This window comes from Phyllostomus hastatus, unplaced genomic scaffold (genome assembly GCF_019186645.2).
Source record: "Phyllostomus hastatus isolate PE091 unplaced genomic scaffold, TTU_PhHast_1.1 phas_contig_147, whole genome shotgun sequence".
NCBI classification, from domain to species: domain Eukaryota; kingdom Metazoa; phylum Chordata; class Mammalia; order Chiroptera; family Phyllostomidae; genus Phyllostomus; species Phyllostomus hastatus.
In genome coordinates this window covers 9,316,496-9,336,208 of record NW_025333603.1, presented here as the reverse complement: position 1 = coordinate 9,336,208, position 19,713 = coordinate 9,316,496, and the positions used below count along the sequence as shown (strand labels likewise).

General features: G+C 36.1%; 1 protein-coding gene across 2 annotated transcripts in view; it reads right to left on the bottom strand.

Moving 5' to 3' along the window:
- Positions 1-19,713, bottom strand: part of SPATA6 (spermatogenesis associated 6) — a 109,239-nt gene that overhangs the window by 28,976 nt on the left and 60,550 nt on the right. For both annotated transcript variants that reach the window (XM_045858842.1, XM_045858852.1), the window contains exons 9-10: positions 12,725-12,765; positions 2,675-2,859 (exon numbers count right to left, since the gene is read on the bottom strand). In XM_045858842.1, coding sequence (XP_045714798.1) covers positions 2,675-2,859; positions 12,725-12,765 — 226 coding nt within the window. The remainder of the gene's footprint in view (positions 1-2,674; positions 2,860-12,724; positions 12,766-19,713) is intronic.

The following is a 19,713-nucleotide window of genomic DNA, read 5'->3' as shown; positions in this document are numbered from 1 at the left end:
TTGAAATAGCAAAAAGAAAAATAAAATATCTAGGAATAAACCTAACCAAAGAGGTAAAAGACCTGTATTCAGAAAACTATATAACACTCAGGAAAGAAATCAAGGAAGACACAAACAAATGGAAACATATACGGTGTTCATGAATTGGAAGAATTAATATCATCAAAATGTCCATACTACCAAAAGCAATTTATATATTCAATGCAATTCCTATTAAAGTACCAATGGCATATTTCACAGACATAGAACAAACACTTCAAAAATTTATATGGAATTATAAACGACCCCGAATAGCTGCTGCAATTTTGAGAAAGAAGAGTAAAGTAGGAGGGATCACAATACCTGACACTAAACTATACTACAAGGCCACTGTAATCAAAACAGCCTGGTACTGACATAAAAACAGGCACATAGACCAATGGAAACGAACAGAGAGCCCAGAAATAAGCCCATCTCTATGGTCAATTAATATTTGACAAAGGAGGCAGCAACATAAAATGGAGTAAAAATAGCCTCTTCAACAAATGGTGTTGGGAGAACTGGACAGCTATATGCAAAAAAATGAAACTAGAGCACCAACTTATACCTTATATAAAAATAAATTCAAGGTGGATAAAAGACTTAAATATAAAACATGACACCATTAAAGTCCTAGAGAAGAATGTAGGTAGGAAAATCTCAGATATTTCACGCAGAAACTTTTCTACTGATATGTCCCCTAGAGCAAGGGACATAAAGGAAAGAATAAACAAATGGGACCTCATCAAAATTAAAAGCTTCTGCACAGCCAAAGAAAACAGTATCAAAATTAAAAGAGAACCAACTGTATGGGAAAACATATTTGCCAATGACACCTCAGACAAGGGTTTAATCTCCAAAATATATAAAGAACTTACAAGACTGTACTTTAAGAAGACAAGGAATCCAATTAAAAAGTGGGCAAAGGACTTGAACAGACACTTCTCCAAGGAGGACACACAGAAAATCCAAAGACATATGAAATGATGTTCAATATCGCTACCTATCAGAGAGATGCAAATTAAAACCACAATGAGATACCACTTCACATCAGACAGAATGTCCATCATAAACAAAGCAACAAACAACAAATGTTGGAGAGGTTGTGGAGAAAAGGGGACCCTAGTGCACTGCTGGTGGGACTGCAGACTGGTACAACCACTATGGAAAGCAGTATGGAACTTCCTCAGAAAACTAAAAATGGATCTGCCTTTTGACCCTGCAATTCCAGTGCTGGGACTCTATTCTAAGAATACTAAAACACCAATTCAAAAGAACCTATGTATCCCAATGTTCATTGCAGCACAATTTACAATAGCTAGATGCTGGAAGCAACCAAGATGCCCATCAGTAAATGAATGGATCAAAAAACTATGGTACATTTACACAATGGAATTCTATGCAGCAGAAAGAAAGAAGGAGCTCCTACCCTATGCAACAGCGTGGATGGAGCTGGAAAACATTATTTTACATTTAATTTATGCTAAGCGAAACAAGCCAGGCAGTGAAAGACAAATACCATATGATCTCACCTTTAACAGGAACCTAAATAACAAAACAAAGAAACAAACAAAATGTAACCAAAGACACTGAAATAGAGGACAGGCTGACAGTGACCACAGGGGGAGAGTAGAGGGAATTTAAGGGGACAGTGGGAAGGGTTCACAGGAACAAACTTAAAGGACACATGGTCATAAACTAAGGGGAGGGTGGTAATGGGAGGGAAGTGGGGAGGGGTGGGAGGGGGGACTGGATTGGGAGTAAAAAGGAGAAAACTGTATTTGAACAATGATTAAAAAAATAAATAAATAAATAAATAAATAAATAAATAAATAAATAAATAGAAAAGCAAAAAAAAAAAAAAAAGAAATTGTAGTATTTTTTTGGACTATAAGACGCACGCTTCCCACCAAATTTGGGAGGAAAATGAGTGCGTCTCATAGTCCAAATGTAGCTTACCTAGCTCGCTGTGGGGGAGTGAGGGGCGGTGGCCTATATTATTTATGTTATTAAATATTTTACCACATTTTTTGTTTCAAAATTTTTTCCCTATTTTCCTCCTCTAAAAACTCAGTGTTTCTTATGGTCTAGTGCGTCTTACGGTCCGAAAACTTTGGTACTTCTTTCGCATTCAAGTTATTACTAGTGGCTAACTTTGGTTTCAAAAGTACTTTTACAGGGAGAGCTAGAATCTTTACATGATTAACATTCTCTTGGGGAGTTGAAAGAAGGTTATTTAAGGAAATTAGGTACCTTATACCAACAGTATATACTATCATCGTCATCACCAAAAGGAAACTATAACTTATGCTATTTCTATACATAGGCCATGCCTATAATATTAAATATCTATGAATCCACTAAAAATAACTATTACATACTCTATTTTTCTCTTTTATGAACTAAAGTACTTAATTAGGGTTAAAGTCACCGTGATGAATAAACTCACTCATAATAAACTTACTTCAAGGAAACTGGGTTGAGGAAGAGTATCTAACACTATTGTAATATGCAATGCGTTCTAAACAAAAACAATTTAAGCCTCTGAAAATGTATACATTTACAAATAATCACTTCACATACATTATTGCTGCCTTCTCTTTTCTAGTGATTACTATCCAAAAAAAGTAGTCCAGAAATAAGGACTAATCATTACCTTTCCCTGAGAGAAGCTCGATTTAACACAGGGCTTGGAGAATGCTTCAGCATTGTTGAGGGTGCCGAATGGACATGTATGGTCCTCGCAGAATGCTGGGGCTTGCTACATGACCTTGGGCTCAAATACTCATCACACCTTTCCAAAGAGTCATCGAAGTCTCTCCCATGGGGTGTCCTGATAACCTGATTTAAAAATTATATATGTATACACATAATATATAGAGTAACATACAAACACACACACATTTTGTAAAAGTTGAAAAAATAAATAGTGCCACAGCTATTTTTGAAAGTAAATTTCAGAATGTAGTAATCATTATTACTGTAAGAGTAAACATTAAATGCATCTGTTCTTTCCACATGTCTAAGATTTCCATATATAGAGAGATAGAGGAATTTAAATTCACAATCCACATGAATAAGGGCACAAACAAAAGATAACTGAGAGTGAAATATGCTAAGTGTCAGATATACCCTAATGACAGTAACTGCGGGAGGAAACCCAAAGACTTTTTTTTTAAGATTTTATTTATTTATTTTTAGAGAGGGAAGGGAGGGAGAAAGAAAGAGAGAGAGAGAGAGAGAGAGAGAGAAACATCAATGTGCGGTTGCTGGGGGACCTGGCCTGCAACCCAGGCATGTGCCCTGACTGGGAATCAAACCTGTGACACTTCGGTTTGCAGCCCACGCTCAATCCACTGAGCTATGCCAGCCAGGGCGAAACCCAAAGACTTTTAATGAGCTGAATGGTTGAGGTCTCATGGAGGAGGAAAGATGGCAATTAAAACCGTAAGTAGAGAAAGAGGGAGAAAAGGCATCTGAATGTGAAAAAAGGCACAAAGACAGATAAATAATGACCAAAATTACTTGGCTATCTCCACAGGAAAATAATATGACAGAATATGATAGAGATGAAGAAGGACACATTGTAGAGAACCTTAAATGTTATAATACTATTCAACATTTATTAAGCATCTTCTATGTACTGTATAAAGTAGTGAACAAGGTAGGAGATAGCAATTACAGATAAATATAACAGGGGACCTCAAAGATGTTACAATCCAGAATGGGAGATGTGGGAAAAAAATAATGATAAAACACTAAGAAATTGCCCTGGCTGGCGTAGCTCAGTGGATTGAGCCCGGGCTGCGAACCAAAGTGTCACAGGTTTGATTCCCAGTCAGGGCACATGCCTGGGTTGCAGGGCAGGTCCCCAGCAACTGCACATTGATGTTTCTCTCTCTCTCTCTCTCTCTCCCTCCCTCCCTCCCTTCCCTCTCTAAAATAAAATAAAAAAAAACACTAAGAAATGAAATTAAAACTAAATACACATACAATAAGTAATTGTGTGATGGGAACATTGCAAAGATGCATTCTTTCCAGAGAATTAGAGTAAATATTTGTTTTGGAAAGTTTATATTTAAATGGAAGACTGGGAGATATAAAGAAGGGGTAAGTCTTTGATAAGAATCCACTTTAAACTTTCACCCTTAAGCCTTAGCTTAAAAAACATTTCCACAGCTCTTGTGAGTTTTGTACAGGTTACTAATTCACTTCCAAAACCAAATAAAATATTGTCTCTTTGGAACCAAATCTCTCAGTGGAACTCAGAAGAGTTCCATTCCTTGGATGACTCCTCAAGAGCAATGTGTAAAGTCCAAAGGCACAGGTTCAAATCGCTCCTAGTTATGTGACTCTGAACAAGTCATTTACTCTATCTAAGCTTTAGTTTCCTTATCTATAAACTAGGGAAATAACCTTATAAGTTTACCACAAATATAAATGAAATAAAATTAGTGAAAACACAAAGTAATGGGATTGGCTTATAAAAGACAGTAATATTTATATCCTCTATTAACAGCAATCTTCGTATGTCAGCATAAAATGATTTTTTTATATTTATGGAAATAGTTCTTTAAATGCCTTTTCTATGACCTCAGAAATGTAACAATTACAACATTTAAAATATTGAAAGACAGCAAGAAAAAAATCTAGTATTTTAAACCAACCTGAAATTGTGACAGGTAGAAAAGAAAATTTCATATGCTAAATTCATTGCAATTCCATAAATGTAATGTGATTTTGTAAATGACATACTTTTCAAATCTGTGATATAAAATGGCTTGGTTCTAAAAACTACAAGGAAGCTACAATGAACTCACTGCAAACTATATCAACATGAAAAAGTAAATAGAAACTATCAACAAAGACCAAGAGGAAATGAAGAAAACAATTTCTAAATTGAATAACACAGCAGAAAGAATCAAAAGCAGGCTAGATGAAACAGAGGATGAAATCAGTGAGCTGAAGGGCAAAGTAGAAAAAAACCTCCCAGAAAGAACAATAAAAGGAAAATAAAACTCAAAAAGAATAAAGAGGGGTTAAGAAAACTGTAGTACAGCATGAACCATAGTAATATCCATATTAATAGGGATACCAGAAGGAGAAGAAGAGCAAGAGACAGAAAACCTGTTTGAAAAAGTAATGATGGAAACCTTCCCTAATTTGGTAAGAGAAAAAGTCACAAAAATCCAGGAAACACAGAGTTCCAATCAAGACAAACCCAAAGAGGCCCACTTCAAGACACATCATAATTAAAATGGCAAAATTCCAAGACAAAGAGAGAATCTTAAAGGCAGCAAGGGACAAACAGAAAGTAACATACAAGGGAGCCCTGATAAGACTAGCAGCTGACTTCTCAATGCAAATGCTCCAATCCAGGAGAGAATGGCAAGGAATATTCCACCTAATGAAGAAAAAAAAAAAAAGCCTGCAACCAAGGCTGCTCTACCCTGCAAAGCTCTCATTTAAAATGGAAGGCCAAATAAGGAGCTTCCCTGACAAAAGTAACCTCAAAGAATACACCTTCTTCAAACCGGCTGTGCAAGAGATGCTAAAGGATCTGCTTCAAGAAAAGGAAGAAAAAGACTGAGAGAGAGAAGAACACAGGTACAAAGGCAGTAAACCAGCAATGAATAAGTACCCATCAATAATAATCTTAAATGTGAATGGATTAAATACTGTGATCAAAAGACATAGAATAGCTGAATGGATAAGAAATCATGACCCACATATATGCTACCTACAAGATACCCACCTCAGAACAAAAGACCTCCACAGACTGAAAATGAAGACCTAGAAACAAATATTCCAAGCAAATAGACAGGGGAAAAAAAGCTGGGGTAGCAATACTATACCAGACAAAATAGACTTCAAAACAAAGGCCATAAAAAAGGACCCAGAAGGTCACTTCATAATACCCAAGGGAACAATCCATCCAGAAGACATAAACATTGTAAATAGATGTGCACCAGACATAGGAGCACCCAAATACATAAAGAAACTCTTGGAGGATTTCAAAAAAGATGCTGACAGCAACACAATTTAGGTAAAAAATGGATATATCTTCCAAACAGAATATCAACACAGATATTGAGACACTGAACAATGTCCTAGATCAAATGGACTTAACTTTTATATATAAAGCCTTTTATCCCCAAAAAGCAAAACAGATTCTTTTCAAATGCACATGGAACATTTTCAAACGTAGACCACATGACAGGACACAAAACAAGCCTCAACAAATTCAAGAAAATTGAAATCATATCAAGCATTTTCTCTGACCACAAGGGACTGAAACTATAAACCAACCTCAAGAAAAAAACTAAAAAACACTCAAACTAATGGAGAGTGAATAGCATGCTATTAAACAATGAATGGGGTAAGAATGAGATTAAGGAAGAAATCAAAAAGTTCCTGGAAACAAGTGAAAATGAACTCACAACAATCCAAAACTTCTGGGACACAGTGAAGGCAGTCCTGAGAGGGAAGTTCATAGAGATACAGGCCTACCTAAAACAGACAGAAACATTTCAAATACACAACCTAACCCTACACCTACAAGAGCAAGAGGAACAGCAACAAAGACAGCCCAGAGCAAGTAGTAGGAAGGAAATAACCAAGATCAGAGAAGAATTAAATGACATAGAGACTAAAATCACAACAATTCTAATGATCAATGAATCCAGGAGATGGTTCTTTGAAAAGATAAACAAAATCGAAAAGCCTTTAAGCAGACTCATCAAGAAAAAAAGAGGACCTAAATAAACACAATCAAAAATGAAAGGAGAGATTACAACAAATACTACAGAATCACAAAGGATTATATTTGAAAACCAGGTGAAATGGACAAATTTCTAGAAAAATATACTCTTCCAAAACTCAATGAAGAAGAAGCAGAAAGCCTGAACAGACCAATAATAGCAAAAGAAATTGAAGCAGTAATCAAAAAAACCCCAACACACAAAAGTCCTGGACTGGACGGTTTCACAGGAGAATTCTACAAAGCATTTATGGAAGAGCTAACCTCTATCCTTCACAGATTACTCCAAAAACTCCAAGAAGATAGAAGACTCCTGAACTCTTTATGAAGCCAGCATCATCCTAATCCCAAAACCAGATAAAGACACAACAAAGAAAGAAAACTTCAGGCTAATGTCACTGATGAACATAGACACCAAAATCCTCAACAAAATATTGGCAAACAGCATCCAGCAATACATTAAAGAGATAATAGACCATGATCAAGTGGGATCAAGTGGGTTCACCCCAGGGATGCAAGGATGGTACAATATTCACAAGTCAATAAACATAATACATCACATAAACAAAACAAAAGACAAAAATCACATGATCATATCAATAGATGTGAAAAAAGCATTTGATAAGGACAACACCCATTTATGATTAAAATACTCAGCAAAGTGGGAATAGAGGGAGCATTCCTCAACATAATAAAGGCCATATATGAGAGAACTACAGCCAACATCATACTCAATGGGCAAAAACTTAAAGCTTTCCCACTAATAGCAGGAACAAGACAAGGATGCCGTTTTCATCACTGCTATTCAACATAGTACTGGAAGTCCTAGCCACAGCAATCAGACAAGAAAAAGAAGTAAAAGGCATCCAAATTGGAAAGGAGGAAGTAAAATTGTCATTGTTTGCAGATGACATGATAGTGTACACAGAAAATCCTATAGACTCCACAAAAAACTACTCTGTTTAATAAGTGAATGTGGTAAAACAGCAGGATATAAAGTCAATATTCAGAAATCAAAAGCATTTTTGTACACCAGCAAGGAAATATCAGAAACAGAAGTCATGAAAAAAATCCCATTTGATAAAGCAACAAGAAAAATAAAGTACCTAGGAATAAACCTAACCAAGAATGTAAAAGACCTGTACTCAGAAAACTACACAACGCTGAAGAAAGCAATTAAGGAAGTCACAAACAAATGGAAGCATGTACCATGCTCATGGATTAGAAAAATTAATATCATCAAAATGACCATACTACCCAAAGCAACTTACAGATTCAACACAATCCCTAATAAAGTACCAATGACATATTCCACAGATATAGAACAAATACTTCAAAAATGTATATGGGACCATAAAGGATCCCAAATAGCCACAGCAATTTTGAGAAAGATGAACAAAGTAGGAGGGATCACAATACCTGATATTGAACTGTATTACAAGGCCTCTGAAATCAAAACAGCCTGGTACTGGCATAGGAACAGACACATAGACCAATAGAACAGAATAGAGGCTCCAGAAATAAACCCAAGTGTCTATGGTCAATTAATATTTGACAAAGGAGGAAGAAGCATAAAACGGAGTAAAAATAGCCTCTTCGACAAATGGTGTTGGGAGATCTGGACAGCTACATGCAAAAAAATGAAACTCAATCACGAACTTACACTATACACAAAAATAAATTCAAGGTGGATAAAAGACTTGAATTAAATATAAGTCATGACACCATAAAAGCCCTAGAGGAAGACATAGGCAGGAAAATCTCAGACATTCCATGCAGCAATATTTTCACTGATATGTCCCCTAGAGCAAGAGACATAAAGGAAAGAATAAACAAATGGGACTTTATCAAAATAAAAAGCTTCTGCATGACTAAAGAAAACAGCAATAATTTGAAAAGAGAACCAACTATATGGGAAAACATATTTGCCAATGATACCTTGGAAAAGGGTTTGATCTCCCAAATATCTGAAGAACTCATAGGACTCTACTCCAGGAAGACAAACCACCCAATAAAAAAATGGGCAAAAGATGTGAATAGACACTGCTCCAAGGAGGACATACAGAGGGCCCAGAGACATATGAAAAGATGCACAACATCACTAGCTATCAGAGACATGCAAATTAAAACAATGAGATACCACTTCACATGGGTCAGAATAGCCATCATAACCACGTCAACAAACAACAAGTGTTGGAGAGAATGTGGAGAAAAGGGAACCCTAATGCACTGTTGGTGGGAATGCAGACTGTTGCAGCCACTGTGGAAAACAGTATGGAATTTCCCTAGAAAACTAAAAATAGAACTGCCTTTCATCCCAGCGATTCCACTGCTAGGATTATATCCTAAGAATCCAGAAACACCGATCCAAAGGAACTTATGCACCCCAATGTTCATAGCAGCACAATTTACAATAGCCAAGTGATGGAAGCAACCTAAGAGCCCATCAGTAAATGAGTGGATCAAAAAACTATGGTACATTTACACAATGGAATACTATGCAACAGAGAAAAAGAAGGAGCTCCTACCCTTTGAGACAACACGGGTGGAACTGAAGAGTACTATGTTAAGTGAAATAAGCCAGGCAGTGAGGGACAAATACCATATGATTTCACCTTTAAGTGTAACCTAATCAATAACAAACAAGCAAGCAAAACATAACCAGATACATTGAAATTAAAAACAATCTGACAGTAACCAAAGGGGAGGTGGGATGGGATAAGAGGGGGACGGGGGGAATGGGGGATTGGGGGAAAGGATACATGGACAAAACCAAGGTGGGGGGTGGAATCTGGGGAGGGAGGGAGGAATGGCTGGGGTGGGAGAAGAGTGGTGGGGGGTAAATGCAGACAACTCTACTTAAACAACAATAAAATAATTTTTAAAAATGGTTTGGCTCTACCATACTTATAAAATAAGATTCTTGAGAAGTTACTTATGTAATAAGTTAATAAGTTAAATCATATTAATGGCCATATAATTTTTATAATTACAGGAACTCCAAGGTCAAGTTATTGAAAGAAAGAATTAGCTACTAAATATAACTCAAGTTATTGAAAGAAAGAATTAACTACTAATTATAATGGGAACCAGGGAATTCACTTACACAACAAATATTTGTTGAAATTGTACTTATTGCCTGTTACTACATGCTCTAAAATTTCTCTTTTGTAATGGGCCATAAAATTTAAGAAATAAATACAAATAGTTCTAATGGAAATAGTGGGAAGCCATTGAGAATAAGGACTATAAGAAAGAAACACAGTAGAGCCACTACTTCCAGGATGGTAAGAAGAAAGTATGGTTCTGATTCAAAGGAAAGAAAAACAAGTCTGATAACTTAGACTGCTTTCTCAAATTTGCCAGAACAGTCTTTAGTGAATCCTACTGTAAGTTAATGATTGATTCTATCTTATACAATTTAAAAACATATGCTAAACCATGTGTTTTGCTTTAAAGGAAATGTCCTTTCTTTGTACTGGAGAAGAATTTATAGAATTCTAAAATAATGCAATAAAAATAAGTAATTCCTAAATATATGAACCCTTAGATTGAGGTGTGGAAAACCCTCCCTTCTTAGACCCCTGTTCTTATACACTTCCATGAATAACTTTAACCCACACAACAATATTATGAGGTATTTTCATTATTTATACCAGGGGTGTTAAACTCATTTTCACCAGGGGCCACATCAGCCTCACAATTACTTTCAAAGTGCCAAATGTAACTTTAGGACTGTATAAATGTCACTACTCCTTAACAGTTAAGCGAGAGGTTGGCGCTGATGCCAGGTAGAAACAAGGTACTTGGCCAGATAAAACAAGTGGAGGGCTGGATTCTGCCCACAGGCCTTGTGTTTGCCACCTATGATCTACACTTCACAGGGAAGAAAACTGAAGCAAAGTTAAAAAGCTATTAAGTGGTGAGGGTCCCAGGCCAGTGACAGAGGAGAGGTCCATGACAGAAACAAGTGGAAAATTCCTATAGCTCAGGCCTCACTGGATGCCTATATGGAAAGTACCACAGAAGATGGGCTTACTACCCAACTTACTGACAACCCAAAACACAGAGTTAAGAGACAAACTGACTCCCAAGAAAGAAAAATAAATATTCCTCACTTAATTTTATGATGCGATCATAACAGTTCTACCAAACCCTTCAAGAAAAGTAGAAGAATTCACAAACTATCCTCACTAGTGGCATATATGGACAAAATCTTATACAAAATATTAAAATTTAAATTTAATAATGTTAAGAATATAACATAACCAATTTGGGTTTATCCAAAGATACAAGAATGGGGTACCATTAGAAAGTCTATTCAATTAACTACAAAAAAAAAATCAGTCAACTCAAAAGATACCAAAAAAACACATTTGATAATATTCAACATCCACTCATAATTTAAAAATAGATATTCTTTGCAAATAAGGAATTTCAAAGGGAACATCCTTAACTTGCTAAAGAATACTGAACAAAAATCTACTGCAAAAATCATTCGTAGGTGTGAAGCCCTGGACATGACCTCGTCAAAGACAGGACTGAGACCAGAATGCACATTTCATTAGTCTAGGCTGTAACATACTAGGCTACACTGCAGTAGCAAATTAAGTTTGAAAATCAGGGCTTAACATAATAAATGTTCATCATTCCCTGTGCTTTATGGGAATGCAGGTTAGCAAGAGAAAATTCACATTTCACAAAACTGCCCAAGGGACACGCTGAAAAACTTACAGCTGCACCATCTAGAACACAAGGTCTCACTGTCACTGTAACAGGAAAGAATTCAAATCAGTTCTTCTGTGCTCCATCCTGGAAGCGATCCACACACATACCTTCCACTCACAGCCTACTGGCTAGACCTAGGCCCCCACATACCGGCAAGAGGCTTGAAAACATGACAGGGCATAAAGAGCCAATAAGCAATGAGTGTCTGTGCCACATCCACTATGACCACTTTTATTTAACACTGTATTGAAGATCTTAGTAAGTTAAGACAAAGAAATAATTTGAAAGACAGTATGAAAATTCATTATTTGTAGATGATATGGTTTCCTCTATTAAAGTATCAGTATCTATGACAAGAATGTTACATGCAAATCAATTTCAAACCCACACATCAGTAAAACACAAGAAATGTAATTTTACATAAAACACTATTTGCAATAGGAAACAAAGCTGTGAGGTTTCTAGGAGTAAATCTAACAATGCGTAACCTTAATGGGAAAACTCATGTAGCTTTAGTGAAACAGGAGAACTGAGACCCACTGCGCTCACATGGCTAGACTACTGACAAGGAACCAAGGTCCACCTACCTTAACTTGTCTTTACCATGAATCACAGGAAATCCTTTCCCAAGGAAAAATGTTACAAACCAGTAAATAACCTCACTATTTGCATCAGGACCTTCCCATAAAACATCTACCTGAACAACAGTTGGCTCGATCATCAATCAGCTCCCTTCTTGAAATGAGAGATTTTCAAATGGGACAAACAATTCCTTTCTCAGGACAACAGATCAACTAGACAAATCCTTTCCTTACCAAATAACTGCTTATTTACCCAGACTTGTGTCCACTAATCCTAAACTTTTGTATCACAAACTTTATTATAAGGATGCCCTGTGAATGAATGCCTGAAGTCTATAAATAGTACTGTGCAAGGTACTACTAAAAGTGACAACCAATTTCACTGTCTCTCTCTCATACATATATCCCTACAAACACATTTAAAAAGTAACTAAACCAACTGAACAATCAAAAGCCACAAAATACTTGTAGGAAGACATGCACTGAAAAGTCTATGCTAACACTTGACAATGTAACCAAAACAATGATATTTATGATATGACAATTATTGTTGGTATATTTTTTACTATGATAATCACCAACTTATGTTTTATCTGAAAGCAAGGATAATTATTATTCTATAATTTACACTACATACCTTATAATCCTTGGGTCTGTAGCTGCCAAGATGAGAATGATCTGAAAAAGGATATACAAAAGAAACTATAAATATTTCATGTAAAAATTGGTTTCATGTTTGCTTTTTGCTGCTACTATCACTCTGTTTCTATGATTTTAATGCATATAGCAGATTTCAGAAATATCTTAAAACCCTTCAATGTTACATAAGCAAAGATGGTAAGCAACAAATTAAAACCTGTATTAGTTCTTCAATAATTAAATGATTTCATAAATACTAATTTCATTAGAGTAGAAAATATTTGAATATAGACCAGAATAATTTTTAGTTGATTAACCCATCTGTCTACATAAATGGTTATGAAATTGATATGGATAAAATGGATAGTTTTTAGTTGATAGGTCAGTTTATGATGACTTATAATCTGAATATATAGATTTAATAGATATTGTCAAATGTCCTAGGAGACAGTGTTGGAATCAGTCTGTACCACGAAAACAGGGCCGGTTTTAGAGGCAGTGGCATCCTTCCGTGTACAGGCTGAGTTGACAACTAGACCTACACTGCAGTCCAGCCCCCGGCACTTTCTGTACAATTCTGGCCAAATTGCGCTCTCTGAGGCTCATATTCCTCATCTGGCTAATGTGCCTCATTCATAATCTGTTTTAAAGATCACATTCAACAGCACATGCAAGGTAATAAAATAAATGTTAACTCTTATTACTAACACCATCATCAACATCATTACTATCGAATTCTAAGTCATACAAGCTTGGGTTCAACTTCTAATTCTACCACTTATCAAATATGTCACTTTGGTCAAGTTATATAATTAATCTGTTTCATTCCTCTTTTTTAAAAGTATGAAGGCAACGCTTACTTTATTTCAGAGTGTCATAGTGATGATTAAATTATACAGCTTATCAAAGTCCTAAGCACAGTATCTGTAACAAAGTGGACTAGAAAACTACTCTAAATCTCTGCCTAAAATAAATACCACTATATTCTAGATGCAGATTTTGGGTTTTACTCATTATTTAAGAAACTTTCAAGAATCAACTTGGAAGTATTATAATCTCTGTTACATGGATAGTCATGCAAATTAGAGCCATAATTCACAATTCTACTTCCTTTCTCATATATTCCCATCAAAAGTATTCTGTATTTTACCTTCTAAACTGCTGTGTCCAGAAAAAAATGGCTATATAAATAGAGACCTAGGATAGTCTGTATTCAGTCAATTAATTAGCTTTCATTAATGGCACAAAATGTTGTTTGTTTTCCAAGTGCCCTGAACAACGATAAAGAATTGCTGAAACGTTAATGTCTCTCACACAAGGAAATTTTCAACATTTAATTCAGAAGGATTCAACTTACTTCAAGCACTTTTCAAAATTATAAAATAAATCACAGTCCAAGCCCTCTCCTGTAAAGTCTAATGCACAGCATGGCCACATATAGCAGAAGAAATAAAAGAATAATAGGGATACTGAGCCTAATTCTCCAAACATGCTATTTGAAAATTAAAGTAATAATTTCTGGATGTGGTATCTATTACTTCTGGCCACTAATCTAATATTAAAAATATCCATATATTAAAATACTTGTATCTGTTCTGCATTCCACAAGCCATTTATAAACTTACCCTAATTCAGACAAATTTATAATTTTTGTTCATTTTTACAAATTAACCTGTTACTTTGATTTGAGGTTTTTCAATGTTCACATTTAATCACCCTTACCAATAATTACTACTATATTCTAAATGCTGGAGATAAAGGACCTAAGACTCATGGCCCATGGCTGCGAAGTGCTTATAAATTACATTGGTTAATTGTACAAAATTGAGTAACAGCAGCATAAAAGATGAGACTAAGTCAGAATGATACAGACAATTAATACTATTAAAAAAGTCATATTAAGACCAAACTCTCAAGGTTGAAGGAAATCAGAAAAACTTCCTAAAGGAAGAAAGAGTTGAGTTGGGCCTTAATGAATGTGTCACATTTGAGAAAAGTATGAAAGAACTAATTCAGATTGTGTGTGATATTGATTAAATTTACTTCTTTAAATCTCAGGTTTCTTTAGAATAAATGACAGTATCTAAAATTCTTGGAGTTACTATGAGTAATTAACCAATGAAATATAAATACTTAGAATAGCAACTAGCAGAAAACACATTCAAGAAATGTTAGTGATTATGTGACTCTCTAATAACTCCATGAAATGGGTATGATGAACTGAGTATATTTGTCCTCTCGAAATTCAAATGTTAAAGCTCTAATCCTCAAAGCCATGGGAGGTAATTAGGGTTAGATGAGGTCATGAAGATGGGGCTCTCATGATGGAAAAAATGACCTTAGAAAACGAAACATCAAAGACCTTGCTCTCATGCACATGTTCATGTTCAAATTCTCTCTCCCTCCCTCCATCCCTCCCTCTCTCTAACAATTTCTTTCTCCATTCACACATGAAGAAGTGGTTATGTGAGCTTACAATGAGATGGCAGCTGCCTGTGAGCTGAAAGAGATCTCAGAATGAAACCTACCTTGCTGGTACTGGAGGCTTGGACTTTCCAGCCTCCAGAACTGTGATAAAATAAATGTCCATTTTTTTAAGCCCCCAGTTTATGGCATTTTGTTATGGTGGGCTACACAGACTAATACAATACATAGGACTGTTATTTCTACTCTACATTTCAGGAGGCTGACTTCCTTCACAGCTAACAAGTAATGGAACTGAGGTCTTTGATTAGTTCAGTGCTACTTCCACTAATATGAGAATGGTAGATTTCCTTACCATAAAACAAAAGCACACAGAATAAAAATTACTTTGTCTCAAAAATGACATTACATAATAGATTTTTTAAACAAATGGGTATGATATATAATCAATCAAATACGAAGTAGTGACTAATAGTACAGGTTAAAAACAAAAAGTGGCAACCAGTCATTAAAACATTTCCTTAGCAACTATCTAATGTAGAAATTAAAATCCATTTTAGTTTAATAACTTAGAGTCTCTGCATTCTTCCTCTCTCCATAGCTGGCTTTCACCCAACAGGTTTAGATATGACTCGGTCCTAAAGGATCAATCCTGACTTTAAGCAAGAAGCACTTAAAACTTTAATCTAATATTCAGCAGCTCTGTATCAATTCATTGTTTCTATCAAAGTAATTCTTGAGCCCCATAATTATAATTATTACTGCTACATGTTCCCCACAAGTCAATCCTGATCTTGGAAACCTCCATTGTACCCTAGTAAGAAGGGTACTATTATTGTCTTTCTTTTTCATAATTTCAAGGAATTACATCTCATTCTGGTATATAGACCTACTACTGCAAAACACCTAAATGCTGAATGTATATACCTATATGAGCCTTCAAAGAGCAGGGCCTTGCTGTCCTTTATCAGCACTTACCCTACGGCTATCCCAATGCCCAGGTAACATTCTAAGGCTGGCCGGCTCTGCTCTCCTGTGAATCCCATGGAGAGTAGGACCAGTGCATTTCCCCTATTTCAGTCCCTATAACTAGCAACAAAGCTCAGACATGTGTAAAATAAAACTAGGGTTTAATATCTCTCAGGGGATCAGTCTTCTAAAAAGTAAAGGCACATAATAAAATGTTTTCTATCTCCTGATCACTTGTGATATATTCACTTGAAACTAGTTATTCTGACCTCTAATATTTTTATCTTTTCTATCTACGGCTGTCAAAGTCTCAGTAACGAAAGTCTCAGACTTTCCTCCTCATTTTTTTCTGGTCTGAAGTTTAGGAAACAGCAAGTTCCCCACTTACCAATTACTAGAAGAGTGATGATCATCAAAAAAGACATTTAAATGACTAATAAGCACATAAAAACACCCAATGCCACTAGTCAAATGCAAATGAAAACTGCAGTGAGATAGGACTGCATACCCACTGGAATAGTAATAAAAATGGCAGTAACAGTGTTGACAAGGATGTGAAAGAACTAGAAACTTCATATACTGCTGCTGGGAGTGTATATGGAGCAGCCACACTGGAAAACAGTTGGCAACTGCTTAAAAAGTAAACATAAATTTACCATATGAACCAGCAATTCCATTCTTAGGTGTCTGTCCCACAGAAAAGGAAACATATGTCTGTGTAAAGACTTCAATGCAAATGTTCACAGGAACATTATTCCTAAAAGCCAAAAAGTAGAAACAGTCCAGGTACTTAGGTGGGAATGCAGATTTACTGCAAATGGGTATACGGAAACTCTTCTGAATGAGGGAAATATCTAAAAATGGATTGTGGAAATTTATTAAAAATCATTTAATTGGCCTTGGCTGATGTGACTCAGTGTAATAAGTACCAGCCTATGAACCCAAAGGGTCACTGGTTTGATTCCCAGTCAGGGCACATGCCTGGGTTGCTGACCAAGTCCCCAGTAGGGGGCATGTAAGAGGCAACCACACACTGAAGTTTCTCTCCCTCTCTTTCTCCCACCCTTCCTCTCTGTCTAAAAATAAATAAATAAAATATTCAAAAAAATCTTTTAATTGTACACTTAAAACAGGTAAACTTTATGGTAGACAAATTTTACCTTAATAAAACTATTTAAATGTTTAGTAAAAAATAAAGAAAGAATTAAGCTGTCTATTGCTAAATGGAGGAAGGACATATTTAAATAAAAACTGAAATAAATGAGATATTTTGCCAATAAATATTTATATAATGATTACATGCTATTTTATTCAGAAAACAATAAATTTTACCATGTATTTCTATCTACTCAAGATATGACATATTAGGATTTGAGCATTATTTCCAATTTACCAGGTAGGGCAAAAGTAGGTTTATAATTGTTTTGTGGAAAATAATATAATAATTAATAAATAATATAAGAATAAACTCTATTTCATGTACTCACAACCATAAACCTAGTTTTGCACCACCCTGTATTTTACTTTACAAATAACCACCAAACAAAGGAATTAGTAGAAGCTCATAATAGATTATAATCTTATGTAGAAATGAAACTCATAAAAGAATCTTCAAATGAGAATAAGACAAGTTTCCTCCAAGGGGAGACAGAGTCTAACACCTCTCCTAAATTCTAAGCAAATAAAAGAGGCTGGGATGACACCCTTGCTTTCTGCTTCAAAATATACAAATGACTGGGTAAAGCTTCCAAACATAACTGGGGTACAAGACATACTGAGTTTCTTCAAAAAGACTGCACAAATTACAATTAGAATTACATACCACGGAAATTCCAGGTAGAGAAAATGTGCTTGAAAAATTTATCTAAATAGAATACAGCTGGATGAATGTGGCGAAAGTAGCAGGAGGGAGAAAAAGAACTTGGGGTTGGAAGACTTGCATCCTAGACTGAACATGGCTCTCTAAGTCTCTGTCATTTTTCTAAATTGGAAATAGTTAAATTTGGCCCTGGTTGGTGTAGCTCAGTGGATTGAGCTCAGGCTGTGAACCAAAGTGTCACAGGTTCGATTCCCAATCAGGGTACATGCCTGGGTTGCAGGCCATGACCCCCAGCAACCGCACATTGATGTTTCTCTCTCTCTCTCTCTTTCGCCCTCCCTTCCCTCTCTAAAAATAAATAAATAAAATCTTAAAAAAAATAGTTAAATTCATCTTCATATGATTATCTCAAAGACTAAAATAATCAATGGTGATAAAAATGATATCCCATAAAAATTTAACAGTAGGCATAAGGTAGAGGGTTCGATCCCCAGTCAGGGCACATACAAGAATCAACCAATGAATGCATAAATAAGTGGAGAAACAAACTGATGCTTCTCTCTCTCTCTCCCCACTTCCTCTCTAAAAATCATTAAATAAAAAATATATTTTAAAAAAAGATTAGGCAAGATAATTTGTCAAGAAAGTATTCAAGAAGAATTTATATTAAAGTAAGATAGTCACAAGTGAAAATTCACTGCTTTAGAGACTTTATCATAAGAAATCCTCACATGCATTCAAATAGCTTATAAAAACCCAATCATAACTGCTCAGCTGCCACCCAGGAAAAAAATATGAGTCAAAGAATAGAGGCAGCAAAATTAAAGAAATGAGAAAGAAAGCTTTTTATAGTGTAAGAAGGTACAGCCAGGGAGCCCCTAAAACAAGGATTTGTAATGGGGTCCAGAACTCAGGATGTCTAGGAAATATAAAAAATATGGGATGTCCCCACCCCCACAAGTCTGAACTGGGGGAGGAGACATGGAGCAGGGCCATTGAGAGTTGTTTTACATAGCAACAGTTTTTCAGATAACATCTAGAATGGTCATTTAACATATCTATAAGCTTTAACTGGTTTCATAGATATGTTAAATAGCTGTGGTCATGCTTTGAGCCAGGGAGATGGGAGTGACTTCCACCCAGGATGTAACTGGGAGGCAACTCCCCCTGGTTACAGAGCCTGCATAAGAGCTTTGTGATGATTGGCTCCACACTACAGGGCCACACCTGCCCAGACTTACTATGGCAACCCAGTAAAATTGGAAAAATATGGGAATGCTGGCAAGTGTAGCCGATTGTAAGAGGAGTCAGAAATGGGGCTGCAGAGGAAGATTGCAGCTGGGATTTAAACCCAGGCATGGCAGCCATGACAGAATTGCCACACAGCTTTGGCAGAGAAGAACCATGTGGCTTTGGGTCTCCCTTTGCCATGCAGCTTAGGGAGCCAGATAGCAAGATGTAGCAGCGATGCAGAGCTCTCTCTTAGCAGTCTGGAAGAATGCAGGAGAGACTCTGCAGAAAGGAAAAGGGTGAAAGGACTCTTGCTGGTGGGCCATGAGAAGGTTCCATGTGGTTTTGGATTAAGAATTGGAGATCCTGGTGAGGCAGCTGATGGTGCTAGGAACTGAGGAAGGCCTGCCAGCCGAGCACAGAATACTGGGAAGAACCAGGAGCTACCAGAGCCACAGACATCTATTTCTTTTCCTGAGATATGGTACCCTGGACCAGACAAAGGAGGAGAGGAAGGACTGTGTCTGTGGGTGTTTTAAGGGACT